Below are 26,894 nucleotides of genomic sequence, written 5' to 3' on the forward strand. Positions count from 1 at the left end.
ATAAATCATGCTGTTCGATGCAAAGAGCAAGGCTTATTTGCAGCAATGTCCCCAAATAAAATGATGGCATTTCTTTTCGAACAGGAATACTTCGTATGTAGGTCAAAAACTCACACCGATTTGCAGCAATAGCCAGCTTTGGCTCTTCCTGCCTTTCCAATCGGCTTGTTCGTCTCCTTTGCACATTTCACCCAGAGGTGGTGACAGCCTCTGCGCAGGCCAGTCGCCGTCTGCGCCCGTCTCCGGACGTGGCTGAGTGTGGCGGCAGGTGTCTCCACGTTGCCTGCCATTCGTCAGCCGGTCGCCGTGGCTGCGACAGGGCCCAGGGCCTCACAGACGCTTCCCCATTTAATGGAAGCGCCGTGGGATGGAAATAAAATATCCCACGGAGCTCGCTTCCTTAGCTCACTATCAAATGGGATTTTCAACAAAAAATGCTCCCCTCCCCGTCGACTCACTTTCTCCCGCCTTCTGGCCCGTTTCTCCCGCGCCCTGGCCTCCTGCACATCGGCTCCCCCCTTCCCCCCCATTAGCTCCCCTTTCCCCCTTCCCCCTCCTTCCTGTTCAGTAACATAGTCACTCATCTCAACATGGTTTTTCGCCTCCTGCTTTCTACCAGCCCCTTTTCTCTCCATTCCCATCACCGCCCCCAGCCACTGGCCTGGGCTATTTCCTTCCTCTACTGAGATGAACTGTGGTTGCCACCTCGGAACCATGGGACACACCCGTCACATTAATATTCCTAAACGACTACTCTTAACCCGTCTGACTGTCCTGCTGAGAGCCGCGGGGAGGGCGAGGCCTCTGGAGTCGGGAAGGGCTGCTCTTCCCTTCCTTTCGGGCTCAGGGCTCGCCAACCTGGCCGGAACCTACCGCACGTCTCTAAGGCCTGATGTCCTTCCTCTTGTACAGCAGAGACCAAAACCCTTAGAGGCTCCTTGAAGATGGGCTGGGAGAGCGTGTTCAGGTGCTTAGGAGACGGTCACTCCTGTCTGCGCACCACTGAGGACTTTCCAAGCTGAGGTCTCCTTCCGCTGACACCTCAGGCTCCCCCCTGACTCGGGGACAGGCTCACGCCCTCCCCATCCTCTGAACACGCCTGCTGCGCCCCGAGTCTGCCTTTCCGTGTCCCTCCACACCCGCCTCCCTACTTCCAGTGCCCGCAGTCTGCTTGTCCTTGAAGCTTTAATACCGAGGCGGAAATAATCTCATTTCCGCAGGCCTGCGGGGCAATGTCGTGTGCCAGCCTGTATTGTGTTTGTGTGAACTTGAGGATGGAGACCACCTCATGTATATTTACAGCCCCTACCAGGCCTAGCAAAATACACTTCTCACTGAATAAATGTTTGCTAAACAGATGAGTGAATGAAATGCTTTTATCACACGTAAAAGCTGAGAGGAACTTGGGCTGGAGCCTGAAAAGGACTTGGAAAAAGCTGACTAGAGCAGAAAAAATACAGCAAATTTTGGGAAACTGGCTGTCTTATACCACGAGTAATAAAGTAGATTCTTTCTACATCATTTTTTTAACTTTGGAAATTTTATATAATTGTGCATGTTTTGTTTTCAAATGTGGATTTAAGCCAGTTTCTGTTTTGTACACACTGTTGTTTGATACGGCTTAGAGCTGTTTTATTTCTGTGTTTTGAAAGTCTAAGTAGAGTTTACATCATTTCAGGTTAATGATTGCCCTTTAGTTATAATCCACAGACATCACATAAACTGCTAAGTGGTAACTGAAACACCTCTATTGAACTGTCCATAATTTTTCAGCTATCCTCTGTAGGAAAGACATCGCAAAGCACTACACCTCCGAAAACATGGTTACATACGTGTAATCTCAATCAAGTATGTTACCGCCGAGCAGGCTGAGCTAGCTGCACAGTCATCCAAAGTGATGGTTGTTTAAGGATGTCTTGATTTTATATATTTAAGTAGCTCTAAGGTCATTTTACTTATCTGGGTTTACTTTTATAATAAATACTTTAGTTGTCTTAACGCTTCGTGAAGTGGTAATATTCTATTCCTCTATATCCAACGAAAATATAAACCTACATGCTTGCAAAGCACCATTATTTTCACAACCCGGAAACTGATGATTTCAAACTAAGATTGCTCAGCGTCACTAAATGTGTTTGCTACCCCAATGCATCCAGGAGAGAAACATAAACGGCATTCAGGCAGGTTGTCCGCAGCTGGATGAAGCTTCCGTCACGCCCAGTGTTTATGAGCAGAGCACGGAGGGGCCTGTGTCATTCGTCACGAGCTCCCGTAGCTGGTCCCGGCAGCTTTACTATCTCATAGTGACTCGTATCTCTACACCGAAGGGCTGGTGGACGTGCTCTACACAATGTTCCCGCTCAACGAGAACAGGACGAATGCCAAAATCATTGTTGTTAAAGGAAAGGGAAATTACGGTTTTTACAGAAACATCCTCTTTCTCGGGTGAACAGATGCATTATCTACTCAAGGGCAGGGCCGCTCGGCTTTGATTAAAACAGGCATCGGCCAATGCGTGTGTTTAGGTAGCTCATTCTGATGGTATCGAAGTCCTTGTTTCAAACGATCCTTTCTCCTGCTGAACTGACTGGGTTGATTGGGTTCATTGTTCAAAATAATTAACTACCGTTACTGCTAATCACATTCCTGCAAGGACAGGAAGAGAAACCAGCGTGGCCCAGACACGTTCCCGGCTGGTCTCCGTCACGACAACGCGTCTTCATAGGTTATTTAATGGCCTTGGCAATCACGTTCTATTTGGGGGGGGGGGGGGGGGGGGAGAAGAACTGTGCTTAAGCCACTTCCCGAACGATGGAAATGACATTTTTGACAAAACTTTAATGACACCGGCACTCAGATGATTAAAAACGGTGCTGGTATAGGAAGATCGCAGGCAGCAGGAACATTATAGGATCTTCATTAAACACATACAATTGAAGAATATATAATCCCTGCAACTGCCGTAAAATTCAGACCGTGCTAAACAGCAGGTTGATTGCTCATCAGAAAGAAAAAAATGAATGAAGCTCTGCTCCATAATGAACAGGTGATTGCAAAATACAGTATTCTTAAACCTCATAATACTGCTCCCATTAGGAAAATAGCATCGCACTGTTCCACTGGGGGAGATTAATTAGGCCTTGGAAAATATACAGAGCACTTCCACTTAGACTTTAATTACGGACTGTGGATTCGACGGTCGTCTGGTGAAGACCCGAGCACAGGTTCCAGGAAAATGGGGGCCTTGTGCATAGTGTGAGGGGAACTGAGGAGACACGGGCCAAAGGAATAGCTGAGAACTTGGGGTATCACATTGATAAAATGTGGAGGAGGGGTTCCTTGGCTTGATTTTTAAAACGATTTGGCAAGGAACAGAGAAGAGACAAAACAGGCCACTCGAGAAGCCTCCCGCAAAGCCAGCGGCTCGGGGCCAGAGGAGATCGAGGGGGTAAGTCCCAAGCGAACGTCAAAGATGCCACAGTTCTTAGAAACTGGAGCAGCGGGTCAGGAGACTTGGACATTTTTCCTAGAAAATAAATAGATGCTGCCTGAATTCCTTGAACAAACGTGCTCAGCACTCTAACGTGCTGGCGAGTTATATCTAATTCAGGGGTGAAAGCTGCCTTTTGTGTCGTCATGAAAGACAGACAACCTAACGTGTTTAGGTGACGAACCTGCAAGTCGTTAGATGGACAGACAGCCACGCACAGGAGCGTAGGTTCAACCCTTTGCGCGTTTTTAGAAACTGTCAAGAATATTGTGCGACGACTTTATTAGAAAGGTAAATATATGCATTCATTTATTCATGTTACTGAAAGGAATCAGAAAAAAATGTAATAAAAATAGGAGATAAACAACTAAAGCCAAAGACTCAACAGTAAGAGTGAATTTATCCATTTCATCAGATGCCCACTGAATTCCCATCATGAGCCAGGTAAGAGCCAGGCGAGGTGATGCAAAGATTTTTAGAACATCGAGTGTTAGTTTTCATGGTTTCCTGGAAAGAGCTTTGCGAAGAGAGAAATAGGACTGACTGTAAGTTACCTGGGAACCCAGCCCGTCTTTGAAGGGTGGCTGGTCGGGGCGACCACAGTGGCCCCTGACCCAGAATGAGGGTGCACCAGCCGCCCGGGGAGCTCACACCTGTGACCGTGGGCGCCTGAGCTGGGTGCTCTACACAACTCAGGTGAGAAGCTCGAAATGAACTTACCAAGCAGGTGGCACTTGGCTCTCAGTTCTTTACTGAGTCCCTGATTGCTCCTCTAACAATGTTATCTTTTTTTCAGTTACCAAGTCCAGGAGGTAAAATGAGTCCTTGGTAAAAATTCTTGGAAAGCTCCAAGAATACTCAGAGGAGAAAACAGAAGTGAAGCGTGAGGCCGGGCTGGGCCTCCTCACCGCTCGAATCGCTTCCGACCGCTCGCTCTCAGCTGTTACGCCAGAAACGGGCCAGTGCCGAGGGAAGGTTTGCCCTCCAACCACGCGGGTCCGTTCGCGTGCGGGATTCATCACCGACCCAGGCGGTCCATCCGCGCGTTAGAAACACCGACAGCCCGGCCGAGAGCCTTCGCCTGCGACGCCTTCAAATGCTCCGGAAATGAGGTCACTCTTAGGGACAACCCAAGGATTTCCTGGTGACAGGGCCACCGAGCAGCAAGAACAACGGTCACGAGAACGGGGGATGGAGCGGAAGGCGGGCAGTGAAATGACTTCCTTTGACCAACGTTCTAGTTATAGCCCCAACCTGAAACGCGGCTGAGCACATTGGCGACGCTCACTTTTGACCCGTCGTGAAGCTTCCTTTTCACAGACTCCGCCACCCGCCCTGGCCCTGGTGCAAGCGGCTCCTTCGAGCCTGTGCCTGCGACGTTGGGGTCTGAGGAAAGGCCGCCGCGTTCCCGCGGAGCCACGGGTCTGTGGAGAACCAACCGTTGCTCCTCTAACTGGTGCAAGGCTGATGTAGGGAGGAAGGGAGCCTGGCCGCAAAGCCGACCCGGGTGAGAGTGGAGAGAGGAGAGTCTTAATTCTGAACCTGCCGTCGGCGGTCAGTCTGCGGTTCTTAGGACACAGATGACGCGGCGTCCGGAAGCTTTAAATGAACCCGAAGCCACCCGGTCGCTCAGTGAGAAGCGCTTGGGAGAAAGCCACCCCCCGGTTCCATGTCGCTTCCTAAGCGGACCTCAAACTGTGGGTAAACATCGTTCAATTACCCAGGACATAATGTAAGTATTTTTAATTTATTATTATTATTCTTTAGAGAGGGAGGAAGGGAGAGAGAGAGAAGCATCGATCGGTTGCCTCCCACACATGCCCCGACCAGGGATTGAACCCACAACCTAGGTACGTGCCCTGACCGGGAATCGAACCCACGACCTTCTGGTGCACAGGAGATGCTCCAACCAACGGAGCCACACTGGCCAAGGGCTAAATTATTTTTAATACATCTTATGAAATAAGTAAATTAGAGTTGTTAGTAGATAAAATAACCCAAAAGCTGAGACCAAAAAAGACCTTAGCCGATGAACATCACCTCTGGGGATTTGTGACTATAAAAAAGCAGAAATATTTTATCCATAGACTACATCGCAGTGTTTATTTGGGACAAATGGCTGCAATTTCTAGTTGCTGACAAAGGTGCTAAGGAAGGCAACCTATTCCTTCGACCCTTAACAGCTACTGACAGAGGGTGTCCCAGGGCCAGACCACGGTGGGGACACACAAAGGGGTCTGTCTCCCAGGGGTGTAGCCCAATAGCCGGTGCATTTTAATTTACACGCGAGGCCCACGTAGGGCGCAAAGGAAAACACAGCAACGCGAACTCCACCAGCCGCCAGGAGCTTAGAGACGTTAATCCACAGGAGGTGCTTACGTGAGCCGGCTCCCGAGGGATGAAAAGGAATTAACTAAGACGGGGGGGCAACCTAAGGGTTACGGCGAAGACCAGAGAGAACCGCGGGCCAGACACCAAACTGGAGCCCACGAGCGGAACGGCGAGAAGCGATTCGGCAAAGTCAGGTAACGCCCGGGCAAGAGACAGCTCGTCCGTCGTGTTAAAGTCACAGAATTAGGCAGAGTTGGCTAACTTATGTTTTTGTGCGAGGACGGAGGCGTCTGTTCACCGTGACGACGACCTAATGAAGTTTAGGCGGGTAAATAAAATTAAGACTCTCGGTTAATCCTGATGCAGGAACCGACCCGCAAGAACCCAAAGGGAAACGCAAGGAAACGTTCGCGTCAGCAGCCCAAAGTGAGGTCACCGCCGGGTTTCTCAGGCTCACTGGGGGTTAAAGCTCGTTCACGCTGGGACAGGGGATGGAGGTGTGTCCTGCCATCCAATGAATACAACAAATTTCAGCCCTCAGATCCCACCATCTTACATTTCTAGATGGACAATAAATTATCCAAGACGCAAGGACCAAAATAGTTCTGTGAGCGTCAGTCGTGGCACATAAACGGGGGGGAGAGGTTTATGATTTCCCTGAAGTCACACCCTTTTGCGGAACAGTCATAAAAATGCCAGAAATGACTTCGTGTGTGGTGACTGCCGGGGAGGGGCCGGGGGTGAGCGGTGATGGACGGAGGCCTGACCTGGGGCCCTGAGCGCACAGCACAGCGAACAGAGGGATTGTGCACCCGGCCCCTGGGTAGTCCCGTTATCTATATATCGCCCCAATGCATTTAATAAAAGGGAAAAAAGGAGAGCCTTAAACTAACTCTATTACCGTGTAAATGTGGCCGTGGTATTTGTTATAAAGTTTTCCTGTTATTAAAAGTCCGTGAAAAGCCACGGCCACGTACGCAAAAGTGTCCACTAGGCGGTCTCCCCAGCCGAGCACCGCCCGACGGTCCTGTCCAAGCCCGAGTCCACGCCGGGGAGTGGAGTGCTTGTCACCAAGGCCAATGAGACAGCCACCACTGCCTCGTCCCCCACGCTCCCAGATGTCACGATCCTGGTCCCCAAAGGAAGCTACGCGGGCGTAACCGATGTGGCCACACGGAGTGGCGACCTTCAGAACCCGCTGTTGGGAACAGCGCCACAGCAGCTCCTCCCGAGTCGACGTGGAAAATGAATAACGCGGCAACTCGCCGAGAATTCGCGCCCCAAGCCGCTCGCCTTGGACGCCCAGATAAACAAGGCAGGGCCGACGTAACTGGGCTTGACGTGTGCGGCGAATTACTAGCGGGGCTGATTTAATGACGTCGGTCGTCGTCGAGGAGAAGCGGGGTTACTGCCGATGAGCAGCCTCCCCGGACAACGGAAGGCGGGAGACGGTCGTTTCCACAGGACAAACCCGACTTCCGGGGCCTCTGACCGGAAGGACACTGCGTTGGGCACAAGAGAACGGGCTCCGTCCGTGTGGTTCTCCACAGACCCCAAAGGAAACCTCAGCAACAAACGCCTGTGACCCCGGGACACGATTCCTCACCTTGCTTCTGTGCCTGCTTATGAACTTCTTCCTTGAATGGCCAAGTAACAAAGGATCCCTCTAAGGCAGAAGTTTAAATGATTTGTTTTGCTTTCGATTTCAAATGAGTTTCTCACGTCTGTTCAAGTAGAATCCTCTCTCCACGCCTAGCCTGGGTGCTGGTAAAAGGACGGAAAGATATTTCAGCCCAGACAAGTGAGTAAACACACGCGCTGCAGACGCCTTCTCGGGGCACCCGTGCCACAGGCTTTGGCCTTGGGGAGAGTCTGTGCCCATTCACCAACTTCGAGGGGATCGTGCCCGTGAGAAATGATCACTGGAAACATCCCCGTGAGAAACGCTCCCTGAAAAAAGGCTCGTTTCACACAAATAGCTCTGGGAGAACAAATTCAGCGCAGAGAAAAATTTTATGGCCCCTTGTAAAATTCCAGCGACCTTTTTCCCTCTTGTCACCTTAACAAAGCCAGAAGTGAAAAAAAACCACAAAGAGGTAAATGACATTTCCTTGTACTCCAATTAAAAATAAACCGCTTCTGATTTTGTGTCCGTGTGCTATTTAATTACGACCCGGCCCCTCATTAATTACCGACACTCTAAACGGCCAGAGCTAAATGCTCAGGTGGCCCGCACGCACTCACAGGTGCCCTACATGTTCGCTGTCTTATTTTATGTTCCATTTTACGATCCTATAAAATAAAATACTGAAAATGTAATAATCCGAGAGTACAGGTAAAGGGCAAGCCGCGGCAATGCGCTGCCAATTCAAACACAAACCCGAGCTGAAAGACACCGTCGAAATACGGGAGGGAAACAAGGTAGAAAGCCGACCTCCGCCGGCGCCGGTGGAGGTGACTTCAAAGTCAAGACTCCCGCCGCCCGCGGAGCCCGTAGGAAGACAGACGCCAGCCGCGGGAAGAACAAAGTGCGTTTGTTGAAGGAAACACATCCAGCTGTTCCTCTCAGGCAGTTTCAAGTTCAGAGGGTCAAAAGAATCACATAATATAAAATATACTCATAACCCTTTCCAGTGATAAGCCGCCCAAGGCAGGAAATGTTCCAAAAACACGCGCCGCTCTCTAAGGAGCTTCAAGAAATGGTTGTGCGTTTTATCTTTATTTTCAACACCAGTGACGTTCTAGAGAATATAGTGTCAACGAGAAGGGACCACTACGGCCCTGAGCCAGGACTGATGCATTTATCACGTGGCCCCGTGTGGCCGAAGGTGCCAGAAACCTCACAGTCAGAGGCGGGTGCGATCCAGGAAAATACGCCCAGAAAATCAATCGCTACGAGGAGGAAGGTGAATCACACAGTTCAGACCAAGAGGGCGACAAGGGCTCACAACCAGCCACCAGGCCCCGGCCCCGCGCTGAGCTTTCGGAAGTTCTGCAAAGTTTCACTGTTCCCCAGAAAGACCGAAAACGCAGCCACAGGTGAGCAGCCCGTCTGCATATGTGAATGGAAACGTCTTCCTCAGAATATCTTTTTCTGGTTTTATAGGGTTCAAAGAATAGAGATATTGGTCAAACAATATATTTTGGCTTTTTAAAATGCTTTTATTGATTTCAGAGAGGGGAAGGGGGAGGGAGGGAGAGAGAGAAGCCCCTGACTGGGGATGGAGCCCGCAACCCGGGCCTGCGCCCCGACCGGGAATCGAACCCTGACCTCCTGGATCCTAGGTCGACGCTCAACCGCTGAGCCACGCCGGCCGGTCAATATATTTTGGCTTTTGAAGTTAATTTCTTAGTTTCCTCAAGGGACACAGAAGCCGATTCTTTCACTCAGGCCAATATACGCATTTTAATCTAACGTGTTCGATTTCCTAGAGGGCAGATACCAAACCACAAGCAGCATTTTGAAACTGCAATGAAAATTAAAGGTGCCGTGGACTCCTACATCACCGCTCTTACGGGTTCGGCGGCTGCCTTGTGACTAAGCTGCATTAGTCAAATACAACGAAATGCTCGAGACAGGACCTGGGGTGGAGTTGAGCTCGAGAGCCGCCACGTGTTATTTTTATCATTTTTGTGTTACTGTGAATTCATCTACGGTTGTCCCGTTTTTCCATTTGGATGAAAGCAAAGTTCTAATAATAAAATCACGTAAAAGCAGAGTTCACATTTTTACAGTAACCGTTTTAAGTTCGGTGGGAGGCAGGCAATTTCTGAAGCTCTGCTGGTCTTCAAAGCCTAATTAGCAGGGTCAGTTACTAAAACAGTCACCTCATTAATCTACGTTGACAAGTCTGAACGCACTTTCTGATCCTCTGTGCCTGCTTTAACCTTACGTGCCCAAAGGAACAACCGTGAACACATTTCCTTAATTAATTATATTCTTTCAGACACCAAGTGCTCATCCTCAGCTTAACGATAAACGCCACTGACTGTTTTTCCAGTGTGCCATTAAATGAAAACTCATACACTGGTCGTGGGAGCATAAGACCGAACACGCTGCAGAGGGTCACACACGGGAGCATCCTAAGCGAGAGCTCTGAAGCTTCGTCATGTTCAATAAACAGTTAAATTAATAAAAGATAGTTGTCAAGCCCTTGACTTTTTTGCTGTTGTTGTTAATCTTCAATGGAGGATTTTTCCATTGATTTTTTTTTGTTTAGAGAGAGTGGGAGGGAGGGAGGGGGAGAGAGAAACATCGATGTGAGAGAGACACGGTGATTGGTTGCCTCCCGCCTGAGCCCCAACCAGGGCTGGGGATCAAACCTGCAACCCCGGGACGTGCCCTTGACCGGGAATCGAACCCGCGACCCCTCGGTGCACAGGCCAAGGCTCTCACCACTGAGCAACACCGGCCGGGGCAAGCCCTTGACTTCAATGCCAACTAGGGTTTGCGCGACGACTTCTCATCTGCCTGTTCCTCCCTTTTGTCCCACTCCCGCCATAGCTGGGGCTCAGATTTAACGATACGGAGCCGCTAACTCGGAGGGACCGAAATGGCAATTGAACGTGGCTCAACCGAACGGACAGACTGCCCAAAAAGCATAATCACCCCAGGTCACGGCTTTTGAGAACGATGCTGTGGAAGCTTCCCCGGGCAGCACACGCCAGACCCCAGGGACCCCTTCCCCGTCACCCCCTCTGCCTGTGTGCTGGAAGGGCCACCTTGTCCGGTCACCACCTCAAGTCTCTGCATCCACGGCAGGGTTTTAAAAAGATCCACGGACGTCTACTTTGACACCAACCTGACTTTGCTAAGAGTCTCGTTGCTTCACGGGCACCCCATGTTCTCAATAAATACCAGCTCCCTTCATTTTTCACGGAACTTTCCGTGGGGGTAAACGCCATTCCGCAGAGAACGTTAACCTGAGCCGCGCGGGGAGGGGCAGGGCCAGCGCCGAGGCTCCTCTCTGGGTCTGGACGCAGACGCAGCTCCGATCCTCCGGAGGGAGACACTGGAGCAGGCGGCGGGTGGGAGCCAGGTTCAAAGGAAACGAACAAATGGTCGGTCACCTTCCACAAAGGTGACCTTAGACCACGGGAGGACTGTGAAACAGGAAAACACGCGGGAGAGAGAGAGAGAATGAAAGGATTCCTGTAGGCGGGCCCAGGCGCAGGCTGGAGCCCAGAAAGCAAAGGGAATGGCGGAGGAGGGCGGACCGACGGGTGCCGGGGTGCCGCCAGCCGGCCTTCGCACGTCCCTGCTCCCAGGCTGCAGCTACGGCCCCACCGGGCACGCCCACCCCGCCACCCCGATCCCAGCTGTGTGGACACGAGTCCACCGAGGAAGGGAAGACGGTGCCGGTTCTCGATCTCGACAGTTACAGACTTTATATCAGGACAAAGAAGGCTGGAGACATCTCAGAGGTCAGACCAGGATTCCCAACAAGCCCTAATAACAGAAAACTCAAGGCCTGGCTTTCATGGGGTCCCCCCGAGAGCCCTACCTAGTGAGCCTCAAATCACTTTTCTTAGTGCAGACTTACCACCTGGCTCTTCCCCTGGTTCTGCAATAAATAACGTCAACACGTGAGATAGGATCTAATCAGGGAGTGAAGAGGGACGCTCGCCGCCATCTCCACGTGACACACGGCACCAACACGAGTATTTGTTTTGAATACTAACCCGTGTTTATCTTTGCTACCCAATTTGTATTCATTTCAAAAACACCTCCATAAAGATTTATACAAGACCGAACGTGGTGATAAAGGTGCATGTGGCGAGCAACACAGCTCACGTCCCCACAATCCCGGAGCATCGAACCGATCGCCCGACTTGACCGCCGACGCGCGAATTCTGTACCGACGAACGGCAGCCAAGGCGCCTTCCTGCCGATGCCTTAAGAGGCTGTACGGCAATTCCATCAGACTATGAATTTATCTGCTTCTCACAGCAATATTTTTAAAGATGGGGAGGGTTAATAGGCTAAGAATATAAGAATATTTATAAGAAGATAAATGAGAAAATATTCTTGTTCAAAAAGTATCTTTCTGGCTCTGGATGACCACAGTTCGATTCTCTTTCAATTTATGATTGGAGCCTTGACTCGTATACAGTGTAGTGATTTTTATAACATCATTCTTATTACTTCCATTGTAATAAAACTATTTCACAAGTCCCTTAGAAGGATAGTGTTTTCTAAAAGTTAGTGGATACATATTATATCTGACCTCAGTTACAAATAAAATACATTGTTCCATTTAGTTCTATGTCTTATTCTACCCAATCAATGCCCCTGATAGTTTTTGATCACACACACACACACACACACACACACACACACACACACACACACTGATTTCAGAGAGGAAGGGAGAGGGAGAGAGAAACATCAATGATGAGAGTCATGGATCCGCTGCCTCCTGCTGGGGATCGAGCCCAAAACCCAGGCCTGTGCCCCGACCGGGAATCGAACTGCGATCTCCTGGCTCACAGGTCGATGATCAACCGCCGAGCCACGCGGCCGGGCTGATCTCATATCTTTTGATGAACCCTACTTGTTGCCTCCTCGGTGGTCCCCCAATATCCCGAGGCCCCAGGGCCTCTGCACAGGCTGTGCGCCTGGGACTATCCAGGAGGAGGCAGGGCCTGCGCCCTGGTTTCCTCTGGTGTCTGATGAAACGTCGCCTCAACCACGGCGGCTTCTCCTGTCTGCCCCGTAGAAAAGGGCGATTCCCCACCCAGCCTCCCAAACCCTCTTCCCCGCTTTTATTTTCCCCACAGAACTTATCCTTAGCATCACGGGGCCTATTATACAGGTGTCTGCGTTTCATTTTCCTTTCCCCAGGGGAGCTTTGTTTTGTACGTTGCTACAGTCTTAGCTGGAGAGTAATACAGCAGGTGACCCATCAGTATTTCTCTCTGTGACTAACCTTCGTCGGACAGTCGCGGGTGGTTTTGGGCGAAACACTGCCCGGTGCTCTGAGAACACGTCACACAAGAGTACAAGGCACCTCGCGAGAAAGAACACTCGGGTTAGCGGCACAAGCGGAGACATTTCAATGTGCAAGAAAGAAGCGTAGAAAGTGTGAGCAAAATGTAATCACCTGAGAGGAGAAAGAGCACTTTCACTTGGAAACGGGAGAGGCCTTTGTGCCGGGGGCATTTGCGGGCAGCCTGGGCCGCGAGGGCTCCCACACATGGAGACGCTAGAGGAGGCCACCCCTGCACGGGACACGCACGGGCAAGGTCAGGGTCAACCCGAGAGCAAGGCCGGCACCAGGAAGGCCGCGAGGGACGCTGTGACGAGGATGCCGACGTCGGGGACATGGTGTCATGTTCGTATTTCACTTTCCAGTCCAGTGATTCCCAGTGTTTGGGAATAGAACACTTGGCTTTAAACACTGAAACATAGTTACATCCAATGTGATGTATCTTTTAAAAAAGATATAAAATTTATGGCATAGAAAGTTTCCAAATTTAGTATCACCTTTTAAATACATTTTATTAGTTAAACGTACCACTTAAGAGCCAAAATGAGCAAGTGTGTATCTTTGTATGTGCATGTGATACATGCGTGTGTATGTACATACATGCGTCTCACCATTACACGGGCAGTGATGAACGCTCCATGGATTCTAGGGCCTCCTGCAGTCACCTGTGGTCACGTGGACCTGAGCACGTGGACCTGAGCACGTGGCCCAGAGCCCCAGGCTAGGCAACGAGAAGCACTCGGTGTGTCCGAGGAGAATCACAGGATGAAAACTCTGCCGCAGAAACGCTGAGGGTTACAGATGGAAGACACTTCAGGAAACATCTGTGCGCCGTCCACAGAAGTTATAGAAGAAACCGCGGCCCACGGGATCCCAGACAGTGACACGATCCCAGGGCACGGCCGCTGGCTGGTGCCCGGGTTCCTGCAGGGGCCTCGTCAGGGATCCCCGTCGCAAGCCGGAGAAGGTCACCCAACGTGGCCCCAGCAGGCCAAGAGCAGTGTCTGCTCCTGCTTCGCAAAATGAGATAAAACGTCAACCCCGAAGACGACAGGTGACTGTTCTCTCTGCTGTGCTACGGGGGTTGCAGGCTTTTAAAAACCCGAATCTAACATCCTATGGACCCTGCTCTGATGCTTCCCTGAGTATGTATTTCAAAAACACAGTCATCTTCAAGAATTTATCTCGGCCTTTTTCACAAAGGCCAACCCATGTTTCCTCAAGGTCAGGGCGGTTACAGGTCCACCTCGCTCGACACGGACCATGAGTTTCTGACGGTTTGAACATCAACGGCAGGCACACTCGAGCAAGTACAGTGACGTAATACGTGCGAAAAATCCCCTATTTAAGCTCTGAAGGAAAAAGTTGTAAGAATGATGATTCCGCCTCAACCTAATTTGTAAGAACAGGTTTCCACGCGTCGGAGTTCCTTAGAGTGGTTTCTCCCTGTGTGGCTCTGGTAGAAACGACGTCTGACACCGGCAAACATCTCCGAATGCCCCCCCCCCCAATTCTGTGTCTAACCCACGGGCATCACCCAGTCACCCGCCGGGACCACCCGCTGTCTGAACGAGCACAGGGGCTGCCCCATTTTCCAGAGCAACTGCCCCCCTTCCCCTCCCTCCCTCCCCTCGCCCTTCTCCCAGGGAATTATAAATAAGCTGCCTGGACAGGAGCAACGATGCCAGAGTCCCACACGAGTCCTCAGAGGCTTAGTGGAATTTATATTTTAAAAAACCTTTTACAAGCGTGTTGGTGCCTCCCCCTCAAACCCCCGGCAGAGCCCCAGGCGGCTTTGCTCTTCCCGCCTCGGGTTCCCTCAAAGAAAGTTGCATGATTTTTACTGGAGGATAGTCTATTCAATCTTTGCGGCGTGAGAACATTAAAAAGTTTATTTATGCACTTTTGCTATTTTCAAGACAATCCTAAGAGCCTGTCCTCCTTTCCCGCACCGAGATTTTAATGGGTGCAATTGTTGCCTTAATTGGTTTACAACGGCCTCTAGCTTAGCTTATGCCTTTGCGTGACCAAGACGCACATAAAACATACGATTTAAAGCGGAGAGGCCCTGGTTTTGGGGGAGGGGCTACTTCAGATATTATCATGTACCCACCGGGTGGCAAACAATGGCATCACATCCCACTTCTGCAAATATTATTGGCCCAGGATAGACATTCGTTTAAGGATCCCGTTTGCTTTTCTTGCTAAGGGTCTTTAACACTTTAATTTTATGACATTCCTGCTCTCCAACCTTTTATACGCTTAGAACAGAGGACAGTTAACGCAGCGGCTACGGAACACACCGGATTTTAAAGTCTGCACCGCTCAGCGCCCGCCGGCTCGGGCCGCCTGATTACACGTCCTCTGACTGCCTCACGCGATTCAGTCTCTCCCGGCCCCTCGGTCGCAGGCTCCCGCGGGCACATTTTCGGGAGGGGCGCTCGGCACTGATTTTCTGCGAAGCTTTTATTTGCCTTGTGCCTGAGGCGATGATCACCCACCCGGGAAAAAGCCAGGGGGTGAGGAAGGCACCCGAGCAAGGGGCCCGGGGGCTTCAAGCACCTGCACCGCTCGGGTTCGTTCTCGTAGAAGGAAATCACAGGGAAAGAGCCAGCAATAGGCTTGGCGGCGGTGCACACGTCACGTTTACGGGAAAAAGTAGCCGCTCTCCCGGCCCGTTTCTCAGTCACAAGACAGCAATGGAATCAAGAGGCGAGAGGCGAAGTCCAGGGGCGGGCCGGCCCGCCCAGCGCTCCCTGGAGCAGGAAACTTCCTCGGGCCAGAGGAGCGTCCGCGTCCAGGTCGCAGGCGACCATGGACTAAGGAATAAAACATCATCACGCTCAAAACACACGACGTCTCTATCGCCTCCTCGCCTTCGACAGGGGAATTTTGCTGCCGATGGTGTTTCTGCGTTTTCGGTATTTCCTAACACCACCCGGGGCGTCAGCGTGAACAGAGCGTGGACCCGGACGGGGACGAGCCGCGGTCACCCGTCTCAGAGGCGCGTGCGGTCAGTGCGGGGCCCCTGGCTGGCTCAGTGGGCGGCGTTTACTTCAGACCCCAGGGGAGGCGGAGTGGTCAAGAGTCGGGCTCCCGAGGGGGACGCGGTCGGAGAGCACAGGACCTGCCCCGAAACTGTTCTCCGGACTCTGATTTTTGCCTGAATCCCAGTGGCCTTCAGTCCCTTCCCCGTTCCCGCCACACCTCAGCCAGAGTCATTGTCTTGCTGCTTTTCTGTGGAATCGGCCCCTTTGGGGTCGGTTACCGCGACTCCTTTAACCCTTTCACGTGCTGCGGGTCCTGAATTATGCTACAAACGCGCCCGGCCGGGAAGTTTGGCCGCGAAGAACATCCCGTTACCTGCTCGCCATGAGCTCTCGGCCCCCTCCGCTCCCGCGTGTTTCCTCTCCTCTGGGAGTTATCGCTGAAACCCGATGAATAAATACAAGTTTCAGGCTCGAGTCCCCAACCTGTCCGCAGACGTCCAGGGAAGGAACCGGCCCCGCGGGCGGGCGGAGGGGAGAGGGAGGCGGGAGGGAGCCTGCCGGCCGTGCCCAGGCTCGAGCTGTTTCTCTGTTGATCCCGCGAACCTTTCCCAGGGTTTCCATAGTAACGAGTGAATTCCCCCTTCTCTCTCTCCCTCGCCCCCGTCGTCCCCTCGCGCTCGCAGCAGGGACGGAGAGGAGCCCTGGGGCTGGGGCGCAAAAGCCACAACATCCTCCCTCCTCCCGGACGCCTCCGAAGAAGTCGGGGTCAGTCTCCGGGCGGAGTGGGCACGCGTCCCCCGCGTCCGGGGGCCTGGGGGGTACTTACATCTCTGAAGCCGGCGTTTGCTCCGGTACATGGTCACCCCGCAGCGGCCCCGCTCGCGGGACGTGAGCGCTCTGCCCCCAGACAAAGGGCCGGGCGGGGCTCCCGCTCTGCAGCGAGGCCGGCGCTCACGGACGGGGGTGCCCGGCGGGCGCGGGTAAAGCCAGGGTAATACCATTCTCACGAAATTACGGGGGCGCCGCCGCCTGTCACCCTCCGTCGGAGGCAAATCTGCGGGAGCAAACGGCCTCCCCTCCCCCGCAGCTGACATCAGCGCGGCTCTGACGACCGCAGCTCGCGCCGGGCCGGCCGGGACCGAGGGGTCGCGTGTTTAGCAAGAGCACCGGGGCTGCAAAACCCAGACCTGAAGCCCGGCGCCCTCGTCTGCCAGTGCCGGGTGTGACGAGCTCGCCTTCGGGCTCCCGAACATTCGGGTCTGTGTTGTATTTAGGAAAACGGCTCAGTTCCCTCCTCCTCTGAGCCTTCACGTGTTCAGATCTCAGAGCCACGGTCACTCCTGGTTTCCAATGTTTCTCCAGACGCCGTGTTTTCACAGGACACCCCGGGCCCTGTCTGGGGGTGCGCAGTGTGCCCTCAGGCTCGGGGTGCCCGCTGTGTGCTGGGCACCCGCCCCCCCAGAGAGGCTCACCTGCGCCCAGGGCCTCACCGAGTCCTCGGACCTCGATCTTCCCAGTGTTTGGGGCGTCTCCCGGTCTGAATGTTCCCCTCTGCCACCTCGACTGGGCCCAGCGGAGGTTCTGTCTCCCTGTCCTGTCCTGTCCTCTCTGTTCTGAGCGTGACACTGGGCACCCCCTCCCCCAAAGTGCACGACTTCACGTCCTGATGGCGGTGACGGCCCTGAAATGCGGGTCCTGCCTAAAGCACAGAGGGGCTCATTTACACACCAGGGATTCGTTCACACCCACGCAGGAAGGCCCCGGGCCACGCGAGCAGTTGCCTCTCGCAGCCAGACGGGGAGGCCGCGGCCGGTGGCCACCAGTCCTCCCCAGGGGGACAAACTCGGGCCACTACTGAGAGCAGGAGCAGGAGAGCGTCTCCGCCGTCTCCTCACGAGCAGGACCTTGTCCGCGTCAGGAATGTTTTCGTAACTTGAGCAATGAGTGTATTTCACGGTCACAGGTATCAAGACGGCGCCCGGACGGGTTCTCAGACGATCCGTCCAGTTTCCCTGACTTCCGACCACACGGCCGTGGGACTCACCGCGGTGCCGTCTGTTTCCCCACAGCCAGCGGGAAACGCGGGAAGGTCCCTTGAGTTTTCTCTGAGGTGAGAGGTAAACTCACGCGCCCTTGGCTTCCTCCGACTGGCTCCCCCCACTTAGCACGGCACCCGCTAGGTCCGTCCACGGGGCTGCGAAAGATTTCCTTTTTTTTTTTTTTTTTTACGGCTGAGTAGTGTTCCGTTTATAAATGCACCACTTCAAGGTTAAGTTAATATAGAAACAAAAAACAAAATAGAAACAGACTCATAGACACAGAGAACAGGCCGACAGCTGCCGGTGGAGAGGGGTGTCGGGGGCCTGGGTGAAAAAGGTGAAGGGGTTAAGCAAAAACCCCCAAACTCATAGACACAACAACAGTGTGGCAATGACCACGGGGAAAGGGGGTGAGGCCGGCAGGAGGGGGTAAGTGATGACCACGGGGAAGGGGGGTGAGGCCGGCAGGAGGGGGTAAGCGATGACCACGGGGAAAGGGGGTGAGGCCAGCAGGAGGGGGTAAGCGATGACCACGGGGAAGGGGGGTGAGGCCGGCAGGAGGGGTAAACAGGGTAAATGGTGACGGAAGGAGACTAGAGTTTGGGTGACGGGCACACAATGCGATACACAGATGATCTGTATAGAATCGTACGCCTGAACCTACATAATCTTATTCACCAAGGTCACCCCAATAAATTCAATTAAGTAAAAAACACATAATGTTTAAAATGGACAAGGCCCTACACCGAGATGTGTGATTCTTCATGGGCTTTTGAAACCTACCAGCTAAATGTAACTTTCTATTTATGGACCCCGTTCAGTGCATTTTGGTTTCTAGTGATTGCACCATAATCGTTACTCTAAAATTTCTAATAATTTCCAATGTAAATGTGCATAAAATATCGTGTGTATTAAACGCCCCCATTTCAGCCTGACTACAGCGCAGGCCCCGCAGCGGCCGCCTCCCCCAGCCCCGCTCTGTGCGTATTTAGTTATAATTGTCGCGGGGATGAGCTCCCAGGCCTGCGGGGCCGAAAGGGCCGGAGTTTCAGGTATAATTAAGCATCACGCAGTCCAAGGGAAGTGCAGGGATCCAGCTCCACTCCTCATTTTGTGTCTCCGCGGCCGCTGACGCCTCGAACCACCTGGCTGGTCCCTGCCCTGGCGTCTGCGTTTGAATAAACTCCGCGTCTGTCGTCACCAGCACAGGGCGTGGGAACGGGAAATGCGTACATGAGACTCAGGACTCTCACTGGTGCGGAAACCGTTTCTAGACGTTTGCCTCATGGCCTGGCTGCAGACACAGGAGCTCTAGGGGAAGGAGGGTCTCAGTCGGTTTTATTTCCCAAACTGTCTCCTTCAGCGGGGCAAGCGCAGGATCTCGCGTCATCTTGAAACCATGCCCCGGGAAGCGTTAGGAAGCCCACCTGGACTGTGAAATAAGTATTTAAACGTCTTTAGTGGACTCGCGAGACGTGAACACAGATAAGGCCTGTGAAAGGCGACCGTTCAATTTTAGAAACCTTCTCAGACGACTGAAAGAAATGTTTGCGAGAAAATAGTGTGACCGGAAAGGAACTGAGATGCCCGCTTGTAACTGCCTGACCTTGATTCAACGAAAAAAACAAACACTGTTTTGCTTTTACTGTTTTCTGGTTGGGGGGGTGGGGGGGGGTGAGTGGACGGTGTGTTTCCAGTAACACAAATACCTGGGTTCCCACCTGGATCAGATTAATCTGATTCTTTATTGTAAATTTAGGACTCCAGCTAAGATTCCTCGCTGAAGTTAAATTAATTTTACTTTACTTTTTTCATATATCCAACGCCTGTACTTTGTGCATTCAAACTGTGCAACTGGACGATGTGCTCACGCGGCTTTTATTTTGGTGGGGAACCCAGGCACTCATTGAGTAATAGCATGAAAGACAATGTGAGTTCCCGTGACGGTGTAAACCCCCCGGCCCCCGGCCACGGGACTGAGGAGCGTGGACGGAACAGAGTCAGAGGGGACCGGAAAGTACTGCGGAGAGTCACCGAGCTCGGCGGGAAGCGCGTAGGACTGTGTCCACGTCGGAATGGACCACGGCACGCAACTGGTATTCAACAAGCCCGGCTGATAGATGCTATTCTTATGTTGTTTGCCACCAATTTTAATCCTCCTCCAAACAACGGCTCATCCCTCAAATGAAGACGATGCGAGTTAACCGGGTTCTGCGCCTCATCGCCCCACAGGGCCTGCTGGGCACGTACTTGGACAAGACACGGGGCAGAGGAACTTAGAGCAGCACGGCCCGGCCTTGAAATGCTATTTACTAACAGGTATTAGGTGGACCCGAAAGCTTAAACAGTGCTTTGACGGGAACAGCAGTCCCAGCCCCGTCCACGGCAGGCAGGGTGAGTGCGCCCGGGCCCGCGACACGGACACCCGCTGGCTCCGGCTCTGCCAAGCGGCCGTGAGGTGTCCGAACGCCCTGCGCCGCCCTAGTGTCTGCGGGGAGCCGTCCCACGAGGTCCCTGGACGAGACCCCCGGGGGATTTCGGCGGAAGCAGAGGAAGCTCTGCGGGTCCCAGGGCGCGTCCAGGAACGTAAGCCGGACAGACCGACGGAGAACCCGTAGGCGGCATCGCCGTCCGTCTGGATGCCGCGGAGTGGAAGGGGACGGTCCGTTTCCTCGCCTCTCCCGGCTTCCAGAAGCTGCCGACATCCCCCCACGCGTGGCTCCTTCCTCCACCTCCTGGGAGCGGTCATCCCTCCATCTCCCCACCGTCCCTCCTGCCCCCGTCTTACGAGGACCGCTGCGAGTCCAGGGCCCCGTCCGGAGGATCCAGGGCCAGCCCTCCCCATGCCCAGACCTTCCGCGCGGCCGGGTCGCCAAGTCTCCTTTGCCACTGAAGTCCAGCTACTTACGGGCTCCGGCGATCAGGGCGGGGACGTCCCCAGGAGAACACCGTCCTGCGGGCCTCACGGCGGGGACGAAGTGACAGCCACACCCACGTCTCCCCGGCTCCTTCATCCCAGCTAGTCCCGTTGCGCTAACCTTCCCACGCGTCCCTCCCACGGGGCTGCCTCCCCTCCGGTGGCCGCCTCCCTTCCTCGGGCGGATCCATCCCCCGCGGCGCAGGCTCTGGCCCCAGTTCAGTCGGCCAGCGCGTTTGGGTGCCTGCCAAGCGGCCCCCGAGGAACTGCCAAGCGGCGCCTACAGTCCCCGGCGCGGGCTCACGATCCCCGCAGCCTGCCCGCGGCGGGCGGTCCCCCGCAGTCCTCGCTTCCCCGGGCGCACGCGGCAGGGAGGCGCGGGCTCCCCCACCAGCCTAACCGCCCTGCAGGAAGCGTCACGCGGTTTCTTTCCTGAAAGGTGCTCTGCCCGCTTCCTCCTCAGCGCAAACAAAACGCCGTCTCGAAGCCCTCGCCAGGCTCTCGTTCGGGACCCTGCTCCTTTCTCCGACACCCGCATCGCGATTTACTTATAACACGGGGCACAACGCACTGAAACAAGCTACGGGGTAAGTGGCTTTAGTAGTAAATGTAAGTATTTCTCTCCGCCTGTCCCGCAGAGTCCAGGCTCTTTGAGGGCAGAATCGGTTTCCTAGGCGGCCTGCTGCCTCCCGCAGGGCCCGGCGTCCTTCGCACTTAGTAGGTGCTCGATACACCGTCCGGCCGGGCGTGGAGCTGAATCAGGAAACGGCCCACCCAGAGGCCCGCGTACAGTGGCTTGGCAGCCATCACGCTGCAAAAAATAGTTCGATGTGGCTTAAATCTGAGGGAGCTCTGAGCACATCGCCAACACCCCCTTTTGCGATTCTTAGGGAAATGATTCTCCGCCCCTCGGACGAAAGGAAGGGACACAGCGTCCGACACTCTGCGTGTGATCCCGCGTGTGTGTGACCACAGCCTGTCTGCGTCTCCTCCGTCTGCCACGGGAGTAAACCGTGTCCAGGCCACACCTGTCGACCCCCCAGCACGGGGCAAATACGCCGACCCGGCCTGAGGGGCAGGTGGGGCGACTGCAGAGACTCACTGTCTCGTGCACAGTGACACCTAACGGGCGTCTTTCTCCGGCAGATCCTGGCTTTAATTACGTGGAGGACGCCGCTGGACTTAATGAAGACAGAGCCTGTTATCCGAACGTCTTCAAGGGCCGGAGATGGACCTGAACTGAGAAGGTGAACTTTCGGGTCGGAGTCCACGTCATCACGGACACGGGCCGGGCGGAACTCTGATTACAGGAGGGGGGAGCTTCATTTCCCGCTCAGTTCACCCCCTCGGTCCTTCTCCCGACGCTGACTGTTCCTTTCCCGTCACACAGGAATCGGCGGAAAGGAATCGGGACAGGGCAGGAGGGAGCTCACAGCCACCGAGGGCGCCGGCGACCGGGCCTGAAAGTCACCTGCCGTGAGCTCGCCGCGACGTCCCTGGGCCCGGGGGCCACCTGGGGGCCACGCCAGGCTCTGTCGCTGTCCCTGCTGCAGCTGATGCGCCCGGGGGGTCGGGAAGCAGCAGGCGGCTCCGGGACCAGGCTGCCTGCGCCCGGGACAACCTCCACCCACCGGACAGCTGGCCCGCGATGCTCGCGCCCGGCGCCCCGCCTCTGAGCAGAGCGAGGGCCGTGAGGAGCCGGGATGGGTGCCGCGTGGGGGCCGGTCCACCCGACCACCGGCCGCGGTCACACGCCGGCCGCTTAGTGCATGACTTTGCCTTGAACAGCACACGCCAGGAGAAACGATGAATCTTCTCTAAATAACAGTGACGACGTTTTTAAAAACAGACGTCCGGGTTTCTTCCCAGGGTGGAGGGAGGAGATTAGCCAAAGAGCTCGATGGGTCTCTGCGTAACCCGGGGACGCGGACAATAGAGCAGCGAAGGCCTGGGGGGGCGGGTGCAGGGTGGAGGGATCAGGGGGGGGGGGCACTTGTAATACGTTCAATAGAGATAAATTTTAAAAAATTTAAATTTTTTTGGCTTCCATTAAATCCTGGGGACAGTATGAATGGATTGCAAAGGGGTATGAGTTAGTCTCTGCCCATAAAAATAAGGGGCTTAGAGGCACCGACTCCAGTTATAAAGTCCCTAAGCCGCGGGATGCGGTGCCCAGCACGGGAGACGGTCGGTCACGTCGCGATGGTTGCTCCGTGACCGACGGTGCTGGACTCACCGCTGCGGCCACTTCCCAAGGCGCAACGTCCCCACGTCGCCAAGGACACTTTAATTGACTGAGAAACGCACGCCTTCAGCGGGCAGGACAATGACTGGAAACGTGATGCGAAATCCCAGGCGGATACTTCTGCACCTAACGCTCACGCGTGTGGATTTATATTGAAAAATCGCCCCCACGCGGAGGGGTGCTCCGAGCTGGACACGTGGGCCGAGTGGCACCCCCAGAAAGTGAACGCCCCGTGGAGTCAGCGCCCAGGTCAGGAAGCTGTCCCCTCCGTCTCTTCCAGTCCCCGGCCCTGTGGCCGCCCCGCACCGGGCATCCGCCTGCACGGTCCTCCCACCCGCACACGAGCCTGCGAGGGCCCTTCGCAGGTGCACCACTGACCCTTCTTCAACCGAGCGGGGCACCACGAATCCCTCCGGGGCACGATCAGCTAATAACCTGCAGGCCTCACTCTTCCCTTTTGAATCTCACTGGGTAGCCTTCCCACTGCAACTCCTCGGCAATGACTATCAACGGTTCTTATTAAAATGCGCGATTTAATTTTCCTCCGGCAGAGAGTCAGAAACTCAGCTGGCCAGAGGCGGCGGGACCGGCCCGGACCCCACCCCGAGAGCCGGGCAGAGAGAGAGAAGCCTCGGGGAGCCCTGGGCGCCGCACCCTATAGGTGACAGGGACCGAAGTCCCCTCGGTTTCCCCTCAGGGCAGCCGCTCGTCACAGCGCATCCATCACCTCCAGACCTTTTTTTATAAAGTTATCCTGACGAACACCACAAAATGCGTGCACGCCAGTAAAACGGCAGAAAGCAATTTTGAGTTTGGGGTTTAATAAACACCAGCCGTGCGGGAATTCTCGAAACTGCGCCTCCCGGCCTGTAAAAACGGTCTCACTGCAGAACGCTCACAGGCGCCGGGTGCTCCCCCGCTGACCTCGAGGTCACTCTTACGGGGATGGCGGTTCCGGAGGCCACACCGGGTTAGAGCGGCTACGTCTTTCCCCCTGCAGACGAGTCGCCTTTCTCCGACTTAGCTGCACCGATAAATTCATAAAAGTACAGGAAATAACAGATGCTGATGACCTCGGAGGGGCTGTCGCTCCTGCATCGTTTCTGCATCCCCCCAACTCTGAGCCCAGAGCCCTCAGTAGCCACGGGGCTGGTGTCACCGAGGGAGAACCAGCCACTATGAAGCTCTGCAGGATTGGGTGGGGACCTCACACGGTCACGTCTCAGAAAGCGGGGCTGCTTCAGGGTGACCACGTGCAGGAGCCAACGCGGCCTGCAGAGACGTAAGTACGTCCCACCCAGAAAAACACCCCAGCGAGGAAGGATGGGGCGAGGAAACCTCCCAGACGGGCACACGGGAGGCCAGCATCCTCCCTACAATTTTGTTAAGCTTTCCTAATCGTATTAAACTATGAACATGTGTGTATATATATATGTACACACGGAAACACACATGACATTCATAATTCAATTGAACACATTGGATATATATTCAAACACTGTATAAAATGTCTTTACTAAGTTGTTGACAACGTCTCTCTTATGACTGTAAAACATCAGGATTAAATTCTTTCCTCTCTAACTCACTTGACATGTGGGGTGTTGAAACACACTTTCTGAAGACACGTGGAAGTACCTACTCCATGTACTGTGATGTGGATCTCACCTAAAGTTTCTGATTCTTCTTACGTTAATCATTTGCCACGTATGAGAAAAGCTTGCCGGGGCCAGAGAAGAGGAGTCGGAATACTACGCAGCTGTCAAAAAGGAGGATTTCCTAGCCTTGGAGACAGCAGGGAGGGACCTGGGGAGCACTGTGCTGAGTGAAACAGCCAGTCAGGGGCGGACAAGTAGCACATGGCCTCACTCCTCTGTGGGATCCAGTGAACGAAACAAGCTGATGAACAACACAGACCCAGAGACACAGGCACACCGAAGGGACTGAGGGATCTGAGAGGGGAGGGGCTGGGCAGGGGCAGAGCGTGACCTTGGCGCTTACATGCCCATAGGCACAACCATGGACCCAGACGATAGTGTGGGGAAGGCCTGGGGCGGGGCGTCCAGAGTGGAGGGGATCAACGGGGGGAAAAGGGACATCTGTAATACTTTAAACAATAAAGATAAATTAAAACGTTTAAAAAAAAAAGCATCCTTCCCCAGAGATGGTCAGAAAAGCAAAGCCTCCGGCCGAGCGGGAGCCGGCTCTCTGCGCCCCCTGCTGGTCGCCCGGCTCTCTTTTCCAATCTGACCCCGGAAATCAGCGCGGAATGAACGCAAGACAGAGGTTTCCCCTCGCGTTTCCGAAGGGGTGAGGCCTCCAGCATGAGCCCTGACAGCAGCGGGTGGGCTCAGGCGCCTGGAGGCGGTTATGCTGCCCCGGGGGGCCTGATGCAGCCTCCGAACCAGCAAGGAGGACGCACTCACCTTCACGCTCCGCGGGCCACCTGCCCAGGTGCCTCCGGCTGAAAACTCTAATCAGAGCCACGGCCCCCCCGGGTGACCGGCGCTGTCACATAGTTGTTCAAATGTAAGAAAATGACAAGTACTGTGGGAATGGCAGAAAGGGGCAGATTTATTCGGACTGTGATCTGTGAAAATGACAGTAAAGCCTGCAGGGAGGGGATGGTACCAGCTTCCGCTTTGTCCCGAATCCGTCCAGTCTTTGAACTTCCCCCAGAACAAGGATCTGACGGGTCCTTCAGCATCGCGGGAAACGGAGCCCGGGACACAGGGACTGAGCCGCCCGGCGCCCCACCAGACGGCTGTCATCATTTATCCTAACACACTGTTGGTCGAGGTCTGATGTTCCCCCGTAGAGACTTTAAAACTTGGCGGGAGCCTCAGCAGGACGTGACCTGAGGACATGTCCGGGTACAACCACCCAACTCTTTTACGTAAATTCAAAGCTTGGTCTAGACAGACCCCGTTCGCAGGGAGCCGGTCGCCACGCTCCAGCGCTCTGTTCCCAAGCAGTTAGGTGTCGATGCTGTTCCGGCGTCTCCTCAGAATCACAGGGAAACAGCGTCCTGGGCTGTTCGCGGTTCTCAGATTTCATCGGAAACCATCTGCGGCTGGCGGTGAATATTCATTGAACTGATTTAATTCTCCTGGACCGGCGGGATCTAAAATGTTCAGAGGAACGTTCTGATGCATTAAACGCCTTTACTGGCCTCTAGTCGGCGACGGGCGTTCCTCTGGCTCGGGGTGGAAACGTGGGGCTCGGGCACCCTCGCGTGGCCAGAACGTAGTAATACAGCCGCAGGGAGCCGCAGCCAAGTTCCTATGCTCTCTGGACGTCTGGGAACGTTGCTGACAAACCCTCGGAGGGTAGAGCGAGGCAGAGCTGACGGCCCAGCTGCCCGGCGCCGCCTGGGACCCCCCCCGCCGTCGGTCGGCGCTCTCGGCAGCAGCTTGGTTTCTGCCCCCTGCTCTCTGCGCCAGTGGCGTTGGGTCCCTGGCGCTGCGAGGCCACCTCACGCCCCCTCCTCAAGCCAGCTGAGAATTTCCTGCCCCCCCTTCTCCAGAAGAACGACCTCAACACTAGGAGGCGACAGACGGAGCTCTGCTCACCGCGGGGAGTCACCACGGCGCGGGAGACCTGGGGGCAAGTGGTCTCAATATCCAATATCCAATATCCAATATCCAGTATCGCAGACACGCCTGACCTCACCGCCGGACTTCCTGTGACCCCTGGGGGTTACTCGGGTCGGGATGGTGATTTCTCAGGGCGAGCCGGCCCGGGGAAGGTTTCATGCCCTGGGAGTAACGTTACCTGGTAAACGGCTCCTCGGTTCCTCACCTGACACAACCTGCTCCCACCGCAGGTTTAAACAGTGAGACAGAACCAACCCGGCCGCACGTCGGAGCCAAGAAGCGGACCTGAGCTGATATTTG

The 26,894-nt window shown here is 54.4% G+C and overlaps 1 protein-coding gene across 3 annotated transcripts in view; it reads right to left on the minus strand.

Annotated features, from left to right (window-relative positions):
- Positions 1-26,894, minus strand: part of RALYL (RALY RNA binding protein like) — a 216,325-nt gene that overhangs the window by 46,804 nt on the left and 142,627 nt on the right. The window contains exon 1 of one of the 3 annotated variants that reach the window (XM_016198920.2): positions 16,627-17,050. The exons of 1 other annotated variant lie outside the window; for it this stretch is intronic. In XM_016198920.2, coding sequence (XP_016054406.2) covers positions 16,627-16,894 — 268 coding nt within the window. In that variant the 5' untranslated portion in view covers positions 16,895-17,050. Of the gene's footprint in view, positions 1-6,722; positions 7,170-16,626; positions 17,051-26,894 lie in introns of those variants that run through there. One more of the 3 variants, XM_087825254.1, reaches the window with a different exon arrangement.

Source organism: Miniopterus natalensis, chromosome 16, assembly GCF_054644295.1.
Source record: "Miniopterus natalensis isolate mMinNat1 chromosome 16, mMinNat1.hap1, whole genome shotgun sequence".
Lineage (NCBI taxonomy): Eukaryota > Metazoa > Chordata > Mammalia > Chiroptera > Miniopteridae > Miniopterus > Miniopterus natalensis.